This window comes from Puma concolor, chromosome B3 (genome assembly GCF_028749965.1).
Source record: "Puma concolor isolate L17-30 chromosome B3, mPumCon1.1.hap2, whole genome shotgun sequence".
NCBI classification, from domain to species: Eukaryota; Metazoa; Chordata; class Mammalia; order Carnivora; family Felidae; genus Puma; species Puma concolor.
Window position 1 is genome coordinate 6,526,125 of NC_141672.1, and position 19,952 is coordinate 6,546,076.

At 57.7% G+C, this 19,952-nt stretch overlaps 2 protein-coding genes across 3 annotated transcripts in view; one reads left to right on the top strand and one right to left on the bottom strand.

Moving 5' to 3' along the window:
- Nucleotides 1–6,523, top strand: part of CCDC85C (coiled-coil domain containing 85C) — a 79,243-nt gene extending 72,720 nt beyond the window's left edge. For both annotated transcript variants that reach the window (XM_086708840.1, XM_086708841.1), the window contains 3 exons: nt 1,398–1,493; nt 2,372–2,470; nt 3,265–6,523. In XM_086708840.1, the coding sequence (XP_086564966.1) occupies nt 1,398–1,493; nt 2,372–2,470; nt 3,265–3,354 (285 nt within the window). In that variant the 3' untranslated portion in view covers nt 3,355–6,523. The remainder of the gene's footprint in view (nt 1–1,397; nt 1,494–2,371; nt 2,471–3,264) is intronic.
- Nucleotides 6,524–7,018: 495 nt separating this feature from the next.
- CCNK (cyclin K) overlaps nt 7,019–19,952 on the bottom strand; it is a 30,235-nt gene continuing 17,301 nt past the window's right edge. Inside the window, exons 5-11 of the mRNA XM_086708839.1 lie at nt 17,179–17,284; nt 16,430–16,487; nt 15,539–15,708; nt 14,945–15,216; nt 14,322–14,355; nt 11,137–11,208; nt 7,019–8,378 (exon numbers count right to left, since the gene is read on the bottom strand). Of these exons, the coding sequence (XP_086564965.1) occupies nt 7,753–8,378; nt 11,137–11,208; nt 14,322–14,355; nt 14,945–15,216; nt 15,539–15,708; nt 16,430–16,487; nt 17,179–17,284 (1,338 nt within the window). The 3' untranslated portion in view covers nt 7,019–7,752. The remainder of the gene's footprint in view (nt 8,379–11,136; nt 11,209–14,321; nt 14,356–14,944; nt 15,217–15,538; nt 15,709–16,429; nt 16,488–17,178; nt 17,285–19,952) is intronic.

Below are 19,952 nucleotides of genomic sequence, written 5' to 3' on the forward strand. Positions count from 1 at the left end.
GTACAGATAGGACTGGAGGCCAGAGGTCCCTGTGCCTCTTAAGGGCTGAATGTGTGTGGCTACTGCCCCCTGCTGGCCGATGTGGGGAGCGCAGCCTGCCGGGCACATGCTTGTGTTCTGCCTTCCACCTGCCTCCCCAGAGCCCTTGGATCCGTTTTTGATCTCTCCACACGACAGATCTGGCCTGGGCCCCAGAGACCAGGCAGCCTGGGCCACTAGACGGCACCCCAGGGCTCTGCACACACTCTGGGACACAGGGACCCTTCCATTGTCCAGATTAGGAAACCGAGGCACAGAGTGGGTTGGGCCCTGCCTCAGGTCACAGCCAGGAGAGCTTTGCCCAAGTCTGCTTTTCTGGCCCCAAGGTTACGGGACCCGGCCTCTGGGTGGAGCCAGGAGAAGGTCCAGGTGGGGTGGGCAGATGGGGAGAGTACAGAGGGGCTGGCCCACAGCAGAAAGTTCTGGGCCCCGAGAGTCTCTGCACAGCGTTGCCTCGCTGGGCAGGATCCCAGGGTGATGGCCCCATGAGCCTGCTCACCAAGCCTGCCTGGTCACTGGGGTCGGTGACTGGGAAAGAAACCAGGACCCAGAGAAGGGACAGCTGTGCCGGGAACCCCAGCTCCCTGGCCTCCCCGCCTGGGACCCTTGGTGTTTTCTATCTGGCTGTTGGTGTTTGCTGAGCCCGTTAGGCTCACTCCCAGTGTCTTCTGGTGTCTCTTGGCCTGGAGAGCTCCATCCTGAGTCCTCCTTGTCTGGGGGCCCTCCTCCTATGGGGCCTCCCTGCAGGCCGGGCCCTGCACCCTGCCCATACCAGTAATCCCTGTGGAGAAGAAGCTGGGGATGCCGGGCGCACCTGCAGCCTCTGACATCGGTGGGCCCGACATCTGGGGGCTGGACCCCCCTCCTTGCCCAGCCTCAGCCCCCGCACCCCAGGCTGTGCCGAGTTGGGCACCTGGTTGCCGTTTCAGGTGTCGGCCGACTGCGGTGGCATGCGGTGGCCGGGCAGGGCTGGAAGAGTGTCCCTGGGGGTGGGGGATGGGGTGAAGCCTGGTTTAGCCCACTCACCTGGTGTCGGCGGGGAGGGTGGCAGCTTTGGAGGCAGCCCCCCGCGGTTTGCTCCTTGCCAGTCCCTGCCATCTCTGAGCTGGACTCACTTCCTCCGGGAAACAGCAGGCCTTCCCCACGGGCTGTGAGGAGGAGCCCGCGGGACGGGGTGGGGGCCAGGTGCTGCCCCTCTGTCCTCCCTGCCTCCTCTCCCTCATCAGCCGGGCCCCGTTTCCTCCTGCCTGGGCCCTGGCCCACAGAAGCAGGGACTTCTGTCTGCTGCCGGCCGCACTCGTGGCCACCAGCTGGGAGCCCTTCTGGGCAAGCTGCGACAGCGTGATTCCCTCCCACAGGGCCCAGCCTGCCCGGTCCCCGAGCTGTCCTCGCCCCCCTCCGCCGGCTACAGCTCCGCGGGACAGAAGCCAGAGGCTGTCGTGCACGCGATGAAGGTGAGGGCCAGGCCCTGCCCACCCTCACCCAGTTCCTGCCCCCTCAGGAGCCCCCAGATCCCTGGTGCAGCGCAGGACCTGGGACCTTGGACGTCACATGTGCTCTGAGCCCATGGGCATCTGAGCAGCAGGGTGGGGGCTTTCGTCCTTGTGCAGGGGTTGGGGGGGTCGGGGTGACCACAAACACCTTGGAAATGGAGGTGTCAGTTGGCTGGAGCAAGCGTGTCACCTGTCTGCCATCCCTGCAGCTGGGGAAACTGAGGCCCGGGTGCGGTAGGGGAAGAGCCGGCGCTCCCCCAAAGCCTGAGAGTCGGGGGCAGGGCTGCGGTAGCACTAAAGCCCCAGCACCCCAAGGCCCAGCCTCGCCTCCAGGCACACCTGCCTCTCTGCTCAGGGGTAGGTCCCGCTGAGGCTCTCACTGCTTCTGGGGGAGCTCGCTCACCCGGACCTCACATCCCACCTGTGCGCGCACCCGTGGACGCCCCACGCGTGCACGGACACAGGCGCGCCGTCCCCCGGGTTTGGGGGCCGGTCTGCGTCTGCGCGGATACAGCGCACGCAGCAGTGACTGGACACGCCCACTCACCCCGTGTGTGAGCAGGTGCTGCCCCTGTCCCTCTAATCACGAGCTGGGGGCCCTGGCCTAGCACGAGGCCACCTGCCCGCGGGTAGTCCCGCCCAGCCTGTCCTCCCTGCTTCCAGGTGAGGCGTCCCCAGCTTGCCCCGCCTCTCTTGATGTGGGGGTGTGGCTTCTGCAGAGCCACTAGGGGGAGGGAAGAGGACCAAAAAGTGAGGATGAGGACCCGCCCCTCCGGTCTCTTCCTGCCCCAACCTCGGGACCCTGGCCTCACCTCCGGCCCCGGGGCCTGTTCCCGCAGGTCCTGGAAGTGCACGAGAACCTGGACCGGCGGCTCCAGGACGGCTGTGAGGAAGGCCTGAGCGAGAAGGAGAAGGCCATCGTCCGCGAGATGTGCAACGTGAGGCGCTTCCCCGGGGCGCGGCCTGGGCGTGGGAGCAGGGAGGGCCCCAGCGGTCCCCTGGTGGGAGGGGCCGGTGACCTGGAGGGGGAGGCACCCGGAGAGCCCGGGGCCTGTCCTCACCCCGCTGCCTAACCCACTTCTCCCCGAGAATGGGGTCCCTGACCTCTGGGGTCTGTCCATCCCCAGAGCACCCCCCAACCTCCCGGGACGGGTCGTGTTCACCCCACGTCCCATCCCTTGGGCCCCAGCCCCAGACCGCAGGTGTCTGGTGCCCCTGGTGGCTGCCGGTGGTGTTCAGACTGGACATGTGGGTGGGGCCCTCCGTGACTGGGGCTGCATTGGTTTCTGGAAGCTGGGCCGTTTCTCTGGTTGTCCAGGAGGTGGAACCTAACCCGTGACCCCACTGACCAGTGTGTCATCCCTGGATCCTTACAGGACCCGGCAGGGGCTGGCCCGGGCCTCACGGGGCTGGTGGGGGGGGGGGGTGGTGTTCTGACCCCCACCCCTCCCATGCTGCCTCCTGTACCTCTGGGTCCCACTGGACAGCCGCGAGGCCACGCCTGCGCCCCGGCAGTGACGTGCTCAGGATGGCAGGCGTGGCCGTGAGGGGGGGGGACGTGCAAAGATCTGGTCTGAGTGTCTCTGGGCCTCACACAGCCTCAGTTTCCCCTCCTGGCCCCGTGGCTCTGGGGACGTGGGTGGTTTGGAGGGGCAGTGAGGCGGTCTGTGCATACAGGCCAGGGGGTGGGCTCGGGGTGGGCTTTCCACTCACAGCTCGCCCCCGTCCGCAGGTGGTCTGGAGAAAACTGGGGGATGCGGCCAGCTCCAAGCCCTCCATCCGGCAACACCTGTCTGGGAACCAGTTCAAGGGACCCTTGTAGGGCTGCTCCCCCGTGGATGTGGACTGGCCCTGCGGGGTGTCCTGGGGAGCCGCAGGCCCCCGTCTTCTTTTTCTGTGGCGACTTGTACATAGGACGCTGCCCGCCGTGACCCGGCTGCCGTGGGTCCAGCACACGGACGGCCGGGCCCCCACCTCCCTCCTCACACACCAGCAAACCGGGAAGACGCGAGGCTGCCGGCCGTTCTGTGCAGCAGGGTGGCCTGGACAGCCTCGTCCCTGCCCTGGGGCCCCATCGGTGAGGGGCCGAAGGCCGGCCTTGGCGGAGGGGCGCCTCGTCAAGCCTTCCACCCACACCAGACAGAGGCCCCCGGTGGCTGGACCTAACGCGGGGGGCCCCACTCCTCACCCATCTGCTGTGGCCTGAACGCCAGCCCGCCGAGCACTGGGTCCCGAGTCCCCAACCAGGAAGCTCCGTGTCTGTGGCTGGAGGCTCCGAGGCCCTTCCTCTGGCACCCCCCCTCATGTGCAGCTCCCTGCTGCACGCTGCTGCTCGGTTTCAGGGTTCAGGCCCCCAGCCCCAAACACACACACACACAGTCCCCCAACCCCGCGCCGGGTCGTGCCCTCTCTGGGTCCCTCCTGCCTGGTGCCCGAGGCATCTGCACTCCTGTGCTTCACATGATGGGCCAGGGAGGTGGGAGGCCACGTGCAGAGTCTCTGGTTGAGCCCCCTGCCCCGCTCTCTCCAGATGGGTGGCGCTGGGCCGGGCTGGGCCTCTGGTATCCCCCAGAGCCTGGCCCCCAGCCAGAGTCACTGTCGACGGAGCTGCGTGGGCGGCCGAGGGGGAGAGTTCTGCCCTCTGTAGAAGGAAGGAGCCTGACCTGGCTCTGGCTTTAATTTGCTGCGTGACCTTCAGCAAGTCAATCAGCTTCTCTGGGCCCCCGGTGGGAAAACGAGGTCTCAGGTTCTTTCGGCCGTGCTCACCACCCAAGGCCACCAGCTTTATTCAGCCGGTGCCCTCAGTCGCGGCCTGCGAGCCCATGGGGCCCGCCTGCCGCAGAGGCCGCTGCTGGCTGGGCTGGGCTGGGCTGGGCTGGGCTGGTCGGAGCCGGGGACCGAGCTGAGTTCTGCCTTGCTGCCTGCTCACAGGTGCTGTCCCCTCCCCTCTCTGAGCCTCAGTGTCCTCTGCTGGAGAAGGGACAGCATCGGGCCCTCCATGCAGGGCTCGACATCAAACAGAGCTTCAGTGTGAATGACCCCATGCCGGCCGTAGAGCGCGATACAGAAACGTGGAGGTTGGTGAGGAAAGCGAGGCCCAGAGGGTGAGCGAGCTGTGGCACGTTCCAGACGAGACCCCAGATGCTGGGAGGTGGGACAGGCCGCCGCGAATGCTGTCGGCACGGGCCCTGGTGTCCACTGGGCACCTGGCCGCCCACCCCTCACGTCGCCTTCATTCGGCGGCGGTGCTCAGCAGGGCGCCCGCCAGCACTTGAGCCCGGGAGGCCGTCTCTGCAGTAGGTGGGCCTCGTCCAGGCCCCCGTGAGGCACGGGGACAGGGCCAGTGGATGGGGAGGCCGCCCTGTTCCTGTCCCCAGCGGGGACTCTGCGTTGGCCTGTTGGTCATTGTGCCCTTGGGTCGTACGCTCTCAGGGGAAAGGCTCGCGGCCCTCGTTGTGCCCAGGGAGTGCTAAGTGGGTGCTGGTGACAGCCACAGGCATTTTCCTCTTGCCCTGGGGGGTTACAGGGAGCTCTGGGCTCCTCCTGGAGGGATCTTGCCTGTCACCAGGGGTTAGGTGTTTGGAGCTGGGGGGGGGGGGGGGGATACCCTTGGTCATGGTACCGGGCAATCCCTGCCCTTGTGGGCAGTGAGCTGGGGGGCAGAGGCCCCTTCTGGATCTTGGGAGTCCAAAGAACCGCAGAGCAGCCCGGGGGGAGGGGGGAGGGGTCCATTTTGGGTGGAAGCCACAGCTGGGAGCCCATTTTTCATGTTTGGATCAGGTTGGCTCGGCCACCACTGAAAATAAGCAATAAGTAAGGGCTCCCGGTAGCTGCACGTCTGCAGACCTACCCAGGGAAGAACCGCCTTGGAGGGGCCTCCCCCCCCCCCCCCAGGTGCTGCCGTGGCATCCAGGGGTCAGGCGGAGCGGAGCGTTTCTGCCCGAGCCCTCCTGTGTGCCACGGAGGCCGTGGAAGCCAGGTGCGGGCATCTCCTTCCCACCGCTGCTCGCGGTCCTGAGCCAACAGTGCACGGGGATGGCTTTCAAGGACAGAACCGTGTCTGTGACAGTCACCTAATGTGATAAGCTGTTTAAAAGCCAGCAGCACCTCCGTCTGAGCCCACACCCTAGGTGGTGGGCAGGTTCAGTGGGAGCCCACAGGCTGGGGAGGGTCAGAGGAGCCTCAGCCCTGCCACCAACCCGGGGTGTGTCGGGTGACGTGGGGGGCCCCCTCCTCTCCTCCGGAGCCTTCGCTGTAGCAGCTCATGGTGGGGGTAGGGGTGTTGCTGAGCTCGGGTGGCCTTTCATAAAGGTCCCTTTACGTTTCACTCTGAGTCTACATCTTGAAGCCCAGTGTGACATCTGTCCTGTGGCTTCAGTTCCCACTGTGATGGAGGTCACCCTTCCAGCCTCACCCCAGGTGGCCTCGCCCATCCTGGGAGCAGAATCTGCTGAGCACATTTTTTTAGGGTGGCACATTTTTATCCAAAAGTTATTAGCTACACATCAGTGTTTAAAGAGAAAAAAGTGACCTTTCATTTTCTTTTTCTTGAAAACTTGAGAGGAAACAAAATACATACTACTGATTTTTTTTTTTTTTTTTTAAAGAAACAAGCTGAGCGCATGACTGCAGAGCGGTAGAGGTGTATATTTTTCATACCGTGGGGGGAAGTATTTGTGCTGCTTTCTGGAATCGGGCTGGAACGTCTGGTTCCTGTCCCTGGGCCGTCAGCCATGCTCTATTTTCTGTAGTATGTGACCGCCGTGAGAAACCGGGCCAGCCCTTGGCCTGGCTCCAGGCGGAGCTGGGAGCTGGAGACCCCTGTGCCCGTTTCTACCTTCCACTGAACCACTTTGATTTGGAGAGAAAAAAGAAATAGAACTTTTGATAGTGTGGTAAAAACATTGATTTGAACTATTTTAGTAAAAGTAACAGAAGATTGTGATAGTGTCTACTTTGCGCTAGATAAATAAAGGCTCTTTGCAAGCCTCCACGGTTGGTGCGCAGTGTTTGTCTCGGGTGGGGGCGGGGGTCGCCGCTGGAGGGCCACGGCCCCCGGGAGCACCTCAGGTGCTGGACGGCACTGACAGCCACTCGGAGGGCCTCTGTCTAGTTTCAGGCCCGGGTGGGAGGAATCTCAGACCCAAGCCCTGGTGTGACCTAGGAACCAGAGCTCCGAGCAGGCGCACCCGACGGTCCCGAGCTGGTTCGGAACTCACCGGGGTCCTCCTACCGAAGCCAATGTGGGCACGGGGTGTGGGGGGCTGGCCCGCAAGGACAGACCCACAGCGGCGCTGCCCCGCGAGACGGCAGGGCCAGGTCTGGGGGCTGCGAGAGCAGCCAGCGCCAGGCCTCTCTCGGCCAGCGCTCCTCCGCTGCCTGCCCCTTGGCCCCCGGGGGCAGGAGAAGGGCCGCCTCTAGACTTCCCGGTCTGGGGCTGCGCAAGGCCTGGAGGCCCCACCTTCTGTGCGTAAGAAACAAAAGGATAGTTTCAGCACGGTTTTATTTGGATAACTGAAGGAGTCATGTCTGTAACCAAGATGGAATTCACAGTATGTTGTTACATTCACACTTAAAAAATATATCTCTATGTACAGGAATTTGCAAATTGATGTAAACATACGTTACTTTCCAAGTACAATTCTCCCCTTCTCTCTGGAGGAAAAAGAAAAAAGCCATCCATCAAGGCAATCCCTTCAAAATAAGTTTAATACAAAGGATGTAAATATCTCTCAATCAAAACAGTGGTTCATCTGACCTACTGGGTGCTGGGAGAGAACATCACGGAACAAAAGCGATGACGACAGCTTGACTTCAGATGGAACTGGACTATTTAAAATTGAGTTTCCAGGAAAAATAGGCACTGATTTCTAGAAGGAACTTCACTCCTTACTGAAGCTATTTATTGAGCCAATATGGCTGGTTAATGTTTCACTAGTACCCGTGACCCGGTGCAGGATGCTCACACGACACCAGCCGACCACCCAGCGCAGTCAGATGGAGACTGGTGCTGCCCAGGCTACTCTCAAACTGCTGTCCCCATTCTCCAGATGTGAGGACCACCCCAACTGTATCTCATGGGCCCCGTCCGTTTCTTCCCATGCTGCAACTGTCTAGCATTATGTAAGGTACCCTGCTGCTTACCCACTTAAACTACTCTTCAAGTTGATTAGAAAAACTTTTCTTAAAAAAAACAAAGGGGGGAAGAAAAGGCATCGCGTTATCTCATCCAGGTGGCCCGCCCCAGTCCCCCCACGGGAGGCATGCCGGGTGGGGGGATGGGCGGGGGCACGGGTGGCTGTCCTCCAGGGGGAACAGCCGGAGGCGGGTAGCTAGCCGGTGGCAAGCCCAGGCCTGGAGGAGGGTGAGGGGGGACGGCGTGGGTGGGGGGCAGGCGTGGGGGTGGGGGTGGGAAATTGGGGTTGTAGGTGGGGGGAGGAGGAGGGTAGCCGGGAGTAGGGGGAGGAATGGCAGGTGGGGGGAAGGAGGCCGGGGGAGGGGGCACAGGCGGAGGGGGCGGGTTGGGGGGGTAGACGTGCGGGTGGTAGGGCAGGTGGGCTGGTGGGCCGTAGGCGGGGGGCAGGGCACCGTAGGAGGGGCCCTCGGTCTTCATCATGGACTGCAGGCTCTGGTAGCCCTCTCCGGACATGTAGGAGCTGGTGGTCGACATCCCGGTCATGTAGCTGGAGGGCGGTGGCGGCGGTGGCCGGTGTGGCAGCGGTGGCGGCTGGTGCACAGGGGCCGGGTGGGCCGGAGGAGGAATCTGCACTTTGGGGAGGTCACTGGCATCCACAGGGCCTGGAGGCTCAGCCTCGCCTAAGGGAGCCGAGATGGGAGGCTTCCGGTCTGCAGGGGAGAGACAAGTTACTGCCCGGCCCCGGGCTCCCAGGGTGGCCCGTGCAGGGACGCATCCGGGGACCCCCTCAGGGTGGGGAAGGCCTGAGCCAGGGTCTCCCACGGCAGTTCCCACGGCCACCCTAACCACCCCGATTTCTGGCCTCCAGTACAGCCCTGGCGGGGCTGCTGCCCTGTCCCCAGGGCCATCTTCACAGAGGAACAGGGAGCAGCCGTCACTGTGGCAGTCGGCACCCGACGCCGTCCGCTTGTGCCATATCTGTCACAGAGGTCCCTGCCCCGGCACGGCTGGGTCTCCCTCCCTCGGTCCTCGGCACACCAGCCAAGGAGGTGCCTGCAGTGCACGAAGCCCCGTCTGCCTCCGGCTGCGTGCCCGTCCTGCCAGCACAGCCCCGAGTGGGGGCCCCTTCTTCCTGCCTGTCTCTGCCTCCCGAGACTGCGAGGCCAGGGCCACGTCACCTCACTGTCTGCAGCACGGGCATCAAACACAAAGCCTGAGAGGTGGTCAAGTGAACGAGGCAATGTTTAAAAAAATAACAAGCGTCTGATATTCCCCATGTAGCCACCAAAGTAGCAATTCTGCTTCTAGCTGACAGAAGAAAACAGAGATGGGACCCCACCGCGTCCTCTCAGAAAGCACCGTGCCGTGGTGCCTTCCGGCCATGGCCCTCCACTCCCTTCACCCACGGTCTCGTCTCACCCGTTTTCACCTGCCACCCCCCAACCCCCGCATTCCTGGTCACACACCTGGAAGAGAACACCGGACACCCCACCAGGGGAGGCCCATCACTGACAAGTGGGTCTCTTCCTAAGGCAACCCAGAGTCCAGGGCCAATCACAGGAGCCGAGATCTCTGGGTCCAGAGAACACAAAAAAGTGAAGGCCGCGAAGGGGGCCTCCAGTCTCCTGGCCCCCTGCCCCGCGTGCTCCCTGGAGCTCCCGCCAGCCCTGACTGCGGACACGGACGTGCCGAGTGCCCAGGGGGGCGCCGGCGGCTGCGGTTCCCTCACTGCTTTCTCCAAGTGAACGAGAGCACAATCTCGGCTCGGCCAGGACATCCTCAGCAAGAGCCACGTCCCCGGGACTGGGCCTGAGCTAAGCGGCGTGCCCGCCCAAATCCGAAGCCAGACGTGCCTGTAGAGAAATCTGCTTGCGCTCCAGGGTGGGGCCGGGGCCCCGCTGGTGCCAGAAGCTGACCGGAAGACGCAGAGCATGAACCTGAGGCCTGTGGACCCAAGTGCCGGCCGCCTCGGATGGCCCCGTACGCCGGCCACGGCCGCCCGGGCCCACGAACGTGCTCTCCCATCCCCGAGACCTCGCTTCCTGTGACCCACAGCTCTGCCGCCTCCCCACGTCCCCGGCGCATCCGCCTGTCCTCTGTGACCGCACCCGGAACACGCGGTCTCTCCAGGCACCTGCGCTACTCTTCTTCCCTGCCGACACCCACCACCACCAGCTGCCCTCTGAGACACCTGGTGACCTAAGTGGCTCGCCACGTCCCGCGCCTCACGGCAACTGTGGTTCTAGCTGCTCCTGAACCGGACTCCCGCTCCTCCTCCGAGCCTTCCGCCTACCTGCCTCCCATCTGCCACAGGCCCCTACGAAGTGGGGACGGGACCCTGCCGGAGTGAGCTCCTGCAGCCCGGCCCACCCTTCCCTCCCGGCTGCAGAGTCAGTTCCCACCACCCGCCACCCCTGCCCTCACCCTCCCTGCCCGCGGCCCACCGTGGGAGCTCCTCCGCAGAGTGCGGCTCTCTCCCTGCCCTGGGCAAACCCGGGACACCAACCCTGTCCTCAGCTGCACCCCCGGGCACAGGAAGGGAGGCCCTTCGCTGGCGGAGAGACGTAACATGAACACTGAATGACCCATGGCAGGTATTTTTCAGCAAGCTTCATACTGAACCAGGGACTGAGAGAGTTGTCCCACAGCAGAAAATGGTGCCCCGGTTTCCCCAAAGCTCGTAAAGTGCTGGGACTGGCCACACGTAGAAAGAAATGCCATCGGCAGCACCCCTACCACAGACACGCGGGCGCGAGGGGCCCAAGGGCACGGCAGGCACTGGCAAGCGGAGAGTGCAGCCCAGTGAGAGCGCGGACCCCGCCGCGGAGCACCCAGCCCCCCTTGACTCACACACACAACTGCTGCCCTCCCTTGTTTCCTGCTTTGTCTTCCGGACCGCTGCCCCAGGGAGATAATGCTAAGGAATAATGCCCCAAGGAATAATGCTAGATTCCTTACAACACTTCTCCAGTTTTAAGTGGTGCCAAGGAAGCTTCCCAGTTCACCGTGTGCCTGTCGAAAATGTGCCAGGCTTTAATTTATTCTCTGCTGGGCTCTGAGCTACTGCTTATCTTCAAAACGTTCGGAGAGGCTACCCTGCCACCAGGAGGCAGGCGTGTGAGGGACAGGGGGCTCAGATCTACGGCAATCCCGCTGGGTCGATGTTCGTACATCAGCAGGCTTTGCTTTCCTAAAACTGATCCTACGTTGTTTAGCCTGCGGAGTCCGGCAGCTCTGCACGTGGGAGGTCAGAGAATATCCAGATATACTTAAAATTTACGACTTCCTCAAAATGTCTGCTTTGTGAAAAGCATAATTTTTGAAAGATCCTTGGACATCACCTTCTTTTTAAATTTTGGCTAGCAAGTTTCCCCTCCACAAACTCGTCCCCAGGCCTTCCCAAGTGTGCCCTTCAAGAAAGCCAAGCCAAAAGCTGGCACTCGCAAGCTGCTTTCAGCGGACACTTACCTGGAGGTGGGTGGGCCGGAGGCAGTGGAGGGTGAGTGGTCTCGATCTTGGGGATTTTAGGTGGCGGTGGTTCTAAAGAGGAAAAGTGGATGGAAAAGCGACTCAGACCTCTCCCTGCGAATCAAGAGACCATGGAAGGAAAAGAGAGGCGGAGGAAAATGTGCTGCTCAGGAACGTCTTTGGGGAAAAAGAACGGATATATGGGAAAAGCTTCAGGAACCTGAGGGAGCCTCAACTAAACCAGGTGCTAGTCCTTTTGCAGGAACCGAACAGGCCACACACCGCCCCGTACCCCCAAATAACACAGCCCGCTGGCCCTTTACAGCCCTTTCCACATCCACCCAGCTTCCTTGCCGACCGTCCCAGACAAGCCTTCCAAAGACACGAGAGCAGCCGGGTATGGGCGCCCCCACTCGTCCACAGAATGTTCGGACACCCAGCCCCGAGGGCTCACAGGACAAACTGCCACCTTCGTATTCTTAGGCACATTTTAAGTTTATTTTCTCCCTTATGAATATTTACTTCCTCTGGCAGCACATCGGCAACAGGACATGAACGGACTTCAGGACAGATCAAGGGGCTGACAAGCCAGGAGCAAACCGAACAGGACACTTGGGGCGGGGCACACAGCCTGCCCCTCAGGGTCCGGTGGCTGTGGGTAACCAGCATCCACCCTGATGGTGCTAAGTAGCCACGACAGGCTACAGCAAGCCCAGTGTCTTGTGTTTCACGAGAGCAGGGAGGGTGCACACATGATCGGAAAAGAACCCCCATCTCTGCGGTTGCTTGCGTGGCTTGACTCCTCCTTCCAGAAACTCACTTGATTCTGGCTTATACTCAGCTCTGATTTAATCCTACTTTAGTGTTGCTGAACTTTTCCTGGTTTCCTGTCCCAAACAGGCCGAATTCACGGTCCAGGGATGGGTCTGTCTGTATTCTCTTCCTGGAAGACCAAGTCCCCTCTTTCTAGGTGGATGAACTGTCCACATGTGCCTCCAGCCGCTCTCTCCCCACTAAAGCCCTGGACCTGACTTTCAAGCTCCCTTCCCAGACCCAGCAGCCGCAGCTCACGTGACTCCTTCCCGGCCCGCGACCGCTGTCACACTCTCACCTCGGACACCCACCTACGGCCCACCCCACTGCCCAGATGAAGCCGGTCTAGGTCAGTGCTGCCCACAGACAGAAGAGCTATATGTATGATTTTAACTTTTCTGGTAGTCACCTTCAAAAGAGATGAACTCAATGTGATACATAAAAAGTTTGACCATTTCAATGTGTAATCAACATAAAAATTTATCAATGAGATTTTTTACATTCTTTTCTCTTAGTAATGCTTGGAAATCTGGTATGTATTCTGCACTGAGGACACATGACGATTTGGGTTGGCTGCACTTTCAGTGAGTGCTCGAAAGCCCCCTGTAGCTAGTGGCACTTAGCACACAGCCAGGTCAAGGTCCCACCTGCAGGCTGTCTGCACCCTCCCTCTCTGGGCCTGAGGCCACCACTCCCCCCTTCACTGCCTCTCACCCAGATGCTTGTAAGCTCCTCCCCGTTCGCAACCCTCTGTGTCCCATTACTGCTGCCAGGGCACTTCTAAAATGAACTCAGATTCCACCATTCTCCTGCTCACAGATCTTCAGTGGCTCCCACTGCCTATGCAAACACCCACATTCCGGCAGGTCGACTCTGTCTGGTTCCAACCACACGTTTGGTCCCAGCAGAAGCTTCTTTTCACCGCTTCACAGCTAGTAGTCCAGTAAGAGCCCTCTCCACCTGCCCCCAGCTCCTCTGCCCCCTTCCACCTACAGGCCGAAACCCTGGGTGGGGCTCCGGGCGCTCAGACTCAAGTCCTCCTCCAAGGTCGCCACTGGCTCGTTTCTGCCGTGTACGGATGTAATAGGCCTAGCACACCAGCTCAGCTCAACTGTGTACCCACAGGGTGGAGAGGCACAGCCCCACACTTAGGTCTCACACTTACTTTTTGGTGCCCAGTTGGAGCAGAAAAAAAATATTCACCTGTACTGAACCCATCATTTCCCCCAAAGACCCTAAGAAAATGCAGCTTTGTTGCAACTGGAAGGTCTCACAATCGTTCAATAAATCATTCACTGAGTTCCTACCCTGGAACTTAGCCACAGAGAAACAGAAATGAGTAAACATGGTTTTATCTTCAAAGAGTTCAGTACATCGAAGCCCACAACACAGAGACAAAATGCTTCTAAGTTTCTGTTCTGTGATCTTCCAGATTTTTAATTTAATTTTAGAGAGAAAGAACAGGAGCAGGAGAGGGAGAGGGAGGGAGGGGGGAGGGGGGAGAGGGAGGGGGAAGGGAGAGGGTGGGAGAGGGGAGAGGGAGAAGAGGGGAGAGGGGGAGGGAGGGGGAGGGAGGGGGAGGGAGGGGGAAGGAGAGGGAGAGGGAGGGGGAAGGAGAGGGAGAGGGAGGGAGAGGGAGGGAGAGGGAGGGAGAGGGAGGGAGAGGGAGGGAGAGGGAGGGAGAGGGAGGGAGAGGGAGGGAGAGAAAATCTCAAACAGGCTCCACGTGGGGCTTCATCCCATGACCCTGAGATCATGACCTGAGCCGAAATCAAGAGTCAGACGCTTAACTGAGTCACCTAGGCCCCCCCAGTCTCTCAGATTTTATTCACACTTTACATTTGTTTCCAATAAAGAAACAAATTAACCAACTTTGGGCTCTACAAAAAAAAAACCCAAACAAAACCCAAACAGTGTTTGGAGGAGTCCGGCCCACATCAGCGAGAGGGGTCAGGATATATGGTGGTTCTCTGGACAACAGCACTGCCCATCACTGCCACCCTGTCTGCCCACCACCCTCTGCTACTTGGGGTTTAGGGTGGGAATTCTCCCTACAGTCTACTGTGGTGGGCTTAACTGAACCTCTAGAAAGGAACATTGCCGTAACCCTTGTCCTATGTTCGTGATCACATTTGTATATGTGCTAGTGAGTACACTTTCACCGCTGCTCATGTTTTTTGGTAACCGTTGTCAGAATATGATCTAAAAATACACACTCAGGGCACTTTTTCTGGCAGGCAGGGTCAAGTTTTTGACGGGATATAAGGTTAAATTCTAAGACCAAGCTAGATCTTGTGGAAATAGTGTTGACCAAGAATTTAAAGTTTTGATACAAAGTTAAAAAAAAAACAACCCTTAGAACAGGAACTTACCTGCGGCTTTGTTCTCTTCTTTGGGAGAAACAACCTGTTACAAAAGAAAATATGTAATCGTTAACCAAGACCCCGGGCATAGTGAGAAAAACGGATTATCCAGGAACTAATGGAGTCCGGGCGACAAGACACAGCTCCTAGCTCAGGGCATACTGGGAACCTAACAGACCATCTCTGCCCCCTCCTCTTTCCCTCTCCCAGGTCAGACATGAGGACCACTGTGGATTTTCAATAGTGGGTCCTTGATGACACTAAGTTTCAGGCCCTCTGACATGGTGGCCTGCATTCAATGAGCGGTGTTGGCCAACACGCGTTTATCCCACATGGGTTTCCTCCACCGGCCAGCTTGTTGCCGTGGGGAGAAACTCACAAACACCCCGCGTCACTCAAAGCACCAAACACAAAAAAGCCAGAGAGGCCGGAGACTTGGGCAGCGGCGGCTGGAGGAGGAGGACGGAGCCCTCCCAGCTCTCGGGGCCCTCCTCCTGTGACCACGGTAGTTCTGAGGCTCTCCGCGGACGCTTGTCCGACGGCGAGGCCAGGTGTCCCCCTGCTCGGCATCCCATATGAGCCCTCAGACGAGGGACTGTGCCTCCCCCACTCCGGAGAGGTGGCCCACTCACCACAGCCCGCTTTGCTGGGCGGGGAGGACTAGGCTGCGGGGACGGCTTCTTGGGCTGCGGGGCCGGCTGCGGCGGGGGCTGCGGCGCTGGCGGCTGCGAGTCCTTCTGCTGCGGCTGGGGCGGGTCGGAGCCTTGAGACGGCTGGGGCGGTGGCACCTGTGGCACTTGTGGTGTGGACTGGAGAGACGGGGGCTGCTGCAGCTGGTGGGGCGTGTGATGAGGCATCTGTTGTTTTCCTTGTGAGTAAAGATCCAGGATCTGGTGGCAGATGTCTGAACGACAGGCAACAATTACATTTATCACAAATTGATACTTTAAGTAAAACGTGCCTAGGAAAAGACCAGCCCCGCTCCCTTTCAGCTATGATTCCCCTACAGGGACCAGTGAACAGGGATCGTACGTGCAATTTACCCAAACTCTGTCGCGCACGGCTTGCTCAGAGTGGACACTATTAGAGAGCTGGATTAAAGATGCTTCTGAAGAATGGTTTACGTTTATGTGTGCGGGAAAGTCCATTCTCGGGACTCCAGGTTTACAGGGAAGAGTGACCTGAAGTTGGAACACTCTTGGGGAAGCCCAGCATGCCAGCAGTACCTTCCAGAACGTCCACAGGGACATCCTGCACAAACTGCTCCCACCATCGCCTGTACATGGGTTTGGAGGTCCATTCCTGTATTTCAAATTTGCACAAACGTCCTGCGAGATACATCACTGCCACTGCTATGATCTCTGGTTCCCACTGCAGTGACAAGGTCGTGCAGAGACTAGTTCAACGAGAAAAAGGGGTGACGTGACTTGGAGCAAAGCTATGTTACCCAATGCATGGAGATCAGATGCCACATCTAAATGTCAGTTTGCTTAACATTCCCTAAATGACCAGATAAGGAATTAGAAATAAAAGAAGCAAGTTTTAAGTCTGCCAAAGGCACCAAAATAGGTTTACTTTAACCACAGTTACTAATCTGTTCCTTGGTTTAGAATCGGAACGACAGCACATTCAAAAATTGGTTATGTCACGATACACAAATGAACGTAGCTCATGTTCTTCAAACTGCTGAAATTTGAGCCACTGTACTGTGTTTTCAAGTGACCGCAGCTCCACACACAGGCCTTCCGTCCCCACGGTACACGTCATTAGGTCCCAGGTTCTAAGTACAGCAAGGCTCTAGGACCATTACAAGGAAGTATGTTTGTGCAGAACCAAATGGGTTCTAAGGATTTAGCTGTCAAAACTGTCCAGCGTATTGTTTTGGACTATGTTTCAAACTGGAGATGCCCTTTAACTTCTTACACTGAGACACGGCCAGGCATCCCTCTGCCGGGAAGCAGACTTCCTGGACGTCAGCCCCATCTCTGCCATTAGCTGGCTCTCGAGCTGGGTGAGTCAGAGTCCGAGATACAAAATACGGAGTCTGGATTCAATGACCCATTAAGTCCCTGCCTGTTTTTAAAACTATAATTAGATCAACGTTTGAACACACGCACCTGTCATTTACAAATGTCCAGGCCATTTGAACCAACTTTTGAATTTTATTTTTATCACCTAGAAATGGGAAGAAAAAAGCCAATTAGAAGTGACAATAATAATAAAAGAGTGCAGAAAAATCACTTATTTCAAGCCCACACTGCGTGCTCTGCACCATCCCAACACACGCAAAGAGCCACCGCCTGGGAACCGAGGGCAAACGGGTGGGTCCGAGTCCCACCTGTGTTCTCTTCCCACAAGACCTGTGCTCAACCACCGTCCATGGGAAGCCTGCTCCAAGGTGGATTCTACCAGGCTGTTAAAAAATGCTGACTCAGGGTGCCTGGGTGGCTCAGTCATTCAAGGATCTGACTCTGATTGTGGCTCAGGTCATGATTTTGGGGTCACGGGATCGAGCCCCACGATGGGCTCCACACTGAGCGTGGAACCTCTCTCCCTCTACCTCCTCTCCCTAGCTCACGCGTGTGTGTTCTCTCTCGCTCTCAAAAAGAAAAAAGAAAAGAAAAGAAAAGAAAAATCTGAGTCATTTTCCTGCCTCCTGTCACTTGCCGACTTGGTGGTAGAATCTGTCTAAACCTGACGGGAAGTGGTAGTCACAGCTGCAAAACTGGACCATCTGGGCACACTCACACGCTGAACCCTTTCTTCTGTTCTCCTCTTTTGAGAAGCGTAATCCGAAGGCCATCAAATCGTTACAAAGACTTGCTTTCCAGCGAAAAGTCCTGTAAAAAAAACCTTGCCTCCTTACCTTTGAGTTGTTTTGCATACTTGAGGAGGAACTGGTATGGATGTTCTACCTGTAAATCAAACTTTATGGTCTGGAGCAGGATTCTCTCCAGAACCATCACTTCTTCCTAAAAATAAAATAACAAATGTCAGAAAATGATTTCAACCGCAGGTCTGAAGCCCCGTTAGATGGCGGGCTTTCCCATTTCCTCTCTTCAAGCTCTCTTCCTCCTCCCCTCTGCCCCGCCTAGGCTTTCACTTTGTTCAGAGGCGAGGAGGAACTCTGAAAAGAACTAAAAGGGGGGGAGACGAACCAATCCGATTGAGTTTTTACAAACAGTGGAAACAAAATACACATTCTTAGAAACGTAAGTAGGCGCCACACCCGGTGTGGGGGCTCGAACTTACAACCCCGAGATCAAGAGTTGCAGGCTCCCCTGAGCCGGCCCAGCACCCCAGATACGTCATTTCTCTCGATACATGAGCCACCCCTTTACAAAACGGACCTTTGCTTTATAGATAATTTATCTAACTGTAGCTTCTTTCCAGACCTCCATCAACAAAGCCACAATCCTTCGGGAATTTCCACTGAAAACGTCAAGCAAATAAGCGAGGACGACGATGGCCGATTCAAACTCTGTACCTGCTCGACAGGCATATCCATATAAAGCACGTGTGTGAATCTATCATCTGCCTGAAATAAGCTATCCCACCGTCATCTACAGCATAAACCCTCATTTCCTGTCACTAAACCACATTCTGACCTATCCACACACACCAGCTTTCCCGTTCACTGATCTGATTGTCTATTTCTGTCCCAGGATCCAAGGGATGAACAGCTGGGAGAGCAGTTCAATCACGAGTCCTCTTGTTCTTGTTTTTGTACATCTCCCCCCCCACCTCGTTTTTGTTTTTAAGTGTAATTTCCATTTTACTTTGTTTCCACGGGACACTTTTTCTTCAGTCTCAAGGACTCTGCTCCTTACGTGGGCTTTTCGTGGAGCCTGAGGGGCAGCACCTGCAGGTCGACGTGGGGCGCTGGCCCTTGAGGACATGGTCCTTCCAGGCTCCACACGAACGGAGCCTGCCTGCCTGGCCTTGACCGGCACAACTCAAGTAGGAAAGTAGCTTCACATACAGCACGGGAAGCACACGAGCATCGAAATCACTCGCTGTGGAAATGTCCCTGATGGTGGCGCCTCTACTGTGCTTCCAGTCGTGAACTTCTTGATGGCCTTGTCCTCGGGCACACGACAGGTGCAGCTGGCATAGTGAGGAAGCTGCCCATGGTCATGGCGCTTTCTGGCACATTGTTCCTTCTGCTGCTGCTCATTTTGGAAGCGATGTCCCGCGGGAGACCCCCTTGCCTCATTTTAGTACCCTTTTTCTTAGCACCAGTCCAGAAGAAAAGGAAGCTACTGATGTTCTGACTGGGGACTCAGTCAGAGGACAATTTAGGGAAAATGGGGATTTCTTAACTACACCGACTTTTCCTATCAAACGTGTATTTATTCACTGAAATCCTCTCATTCCCTTCACAGCAGTTTTCAATTCCTTCCCCAACCTGCCATGGTTTCCACAGTTTTTTTTTACCAGGCCTAATCCTGGACATTTTATTTTACTGCTGCTGTTGTACATGGACTCTCCCCTGTCACTGTGCTCTCAAACCAGTCAACGTCCATAGACAGGCAATTTTTTTTTTTAATTTTTTTTTCAACGTTTTTCTTTATTTTTGGGACAGAGAGAGACAGAGCATGAACGGGGGAGGGGCAGAGAGAGAGGGAGACACAGAATCGGAAACAGGCTCCAGGCTCCGAGCCATCAGCCCAGAGCCCGACGCGGGGCTCGAACTCACGGACCGTGAGATCGTGACCTGGCTGAAGTCGGACGCTTAACCGACTGCGCCACCCAGGCGCCCCGACAGGCAATTTTTTAAAAAGTTTTTTTTTTAATGTTTACTATCGAGAGAGAGAGAGAGAGAGAGAGAGAGAGAGAGAGAATGAGCAGGAAGAGGCAGAGAGAAGGGGACAGAAAATCCCAAGCAGGCTCTGCACTGACAGCCCGATGCGGGGCTCGAACTCACCAAGTGTGAGATCGTGACCTAAGCCCAAGTCGGACACTGAACCACGGAGACACCCAGGCGCCCCTACAGACAGGCGCTTCTGCACAGCCTGGCTGCACAGCACTTTCAGACAGCGTGCACCGCGGCCAGGGCGGTCTGTGCCGGCAGAGGAGCAGAGGGTCACTCGTTCGCACAGGGAGGGCTTGCCACGGGGCTCAGATCCCACCAACAGGCGCACGAGCCCATCAATCCCAGAAACAGCAGACGGGGGGGGGGGGGGGGGGGGGGGGCGGGGGGCTGGCTTTTGCGCTGACGTATGGCCTCCCCTCAGACAACGCAGACCATTCTCTCACGGTTAGTTATTCCAAACGGTGTGGCAGGACTAAGGTTCGTCTACCCTAGCGCTGCAAGCATTCTCTGAGGAAAGCTTTCTACAAACTCTGAAACTTTCCCACAATTGGAGACATCCCGCTGATGCTGGTGTTTTTGCCTGGTTTCGTTACCACCTGCTTCCCAGAAATTTCCTCGTGTCTTCTGAATTTAGAAACAGCCTTTCACCAAGTGCACCTACAGGTTTTGAGGCCGTGGCCCATTTGGTATTATAGGATAGCCTGCGGCCTGGCCTCCTTTTGCGTTTCAAACATTCAAGTAATGGGGTAATTACAGGTCTGTGTGCAAACATCGTTCCTCAGGGAACCTTCCTTCAGCCCCGTAACACTTGTCTGGGGGACTTG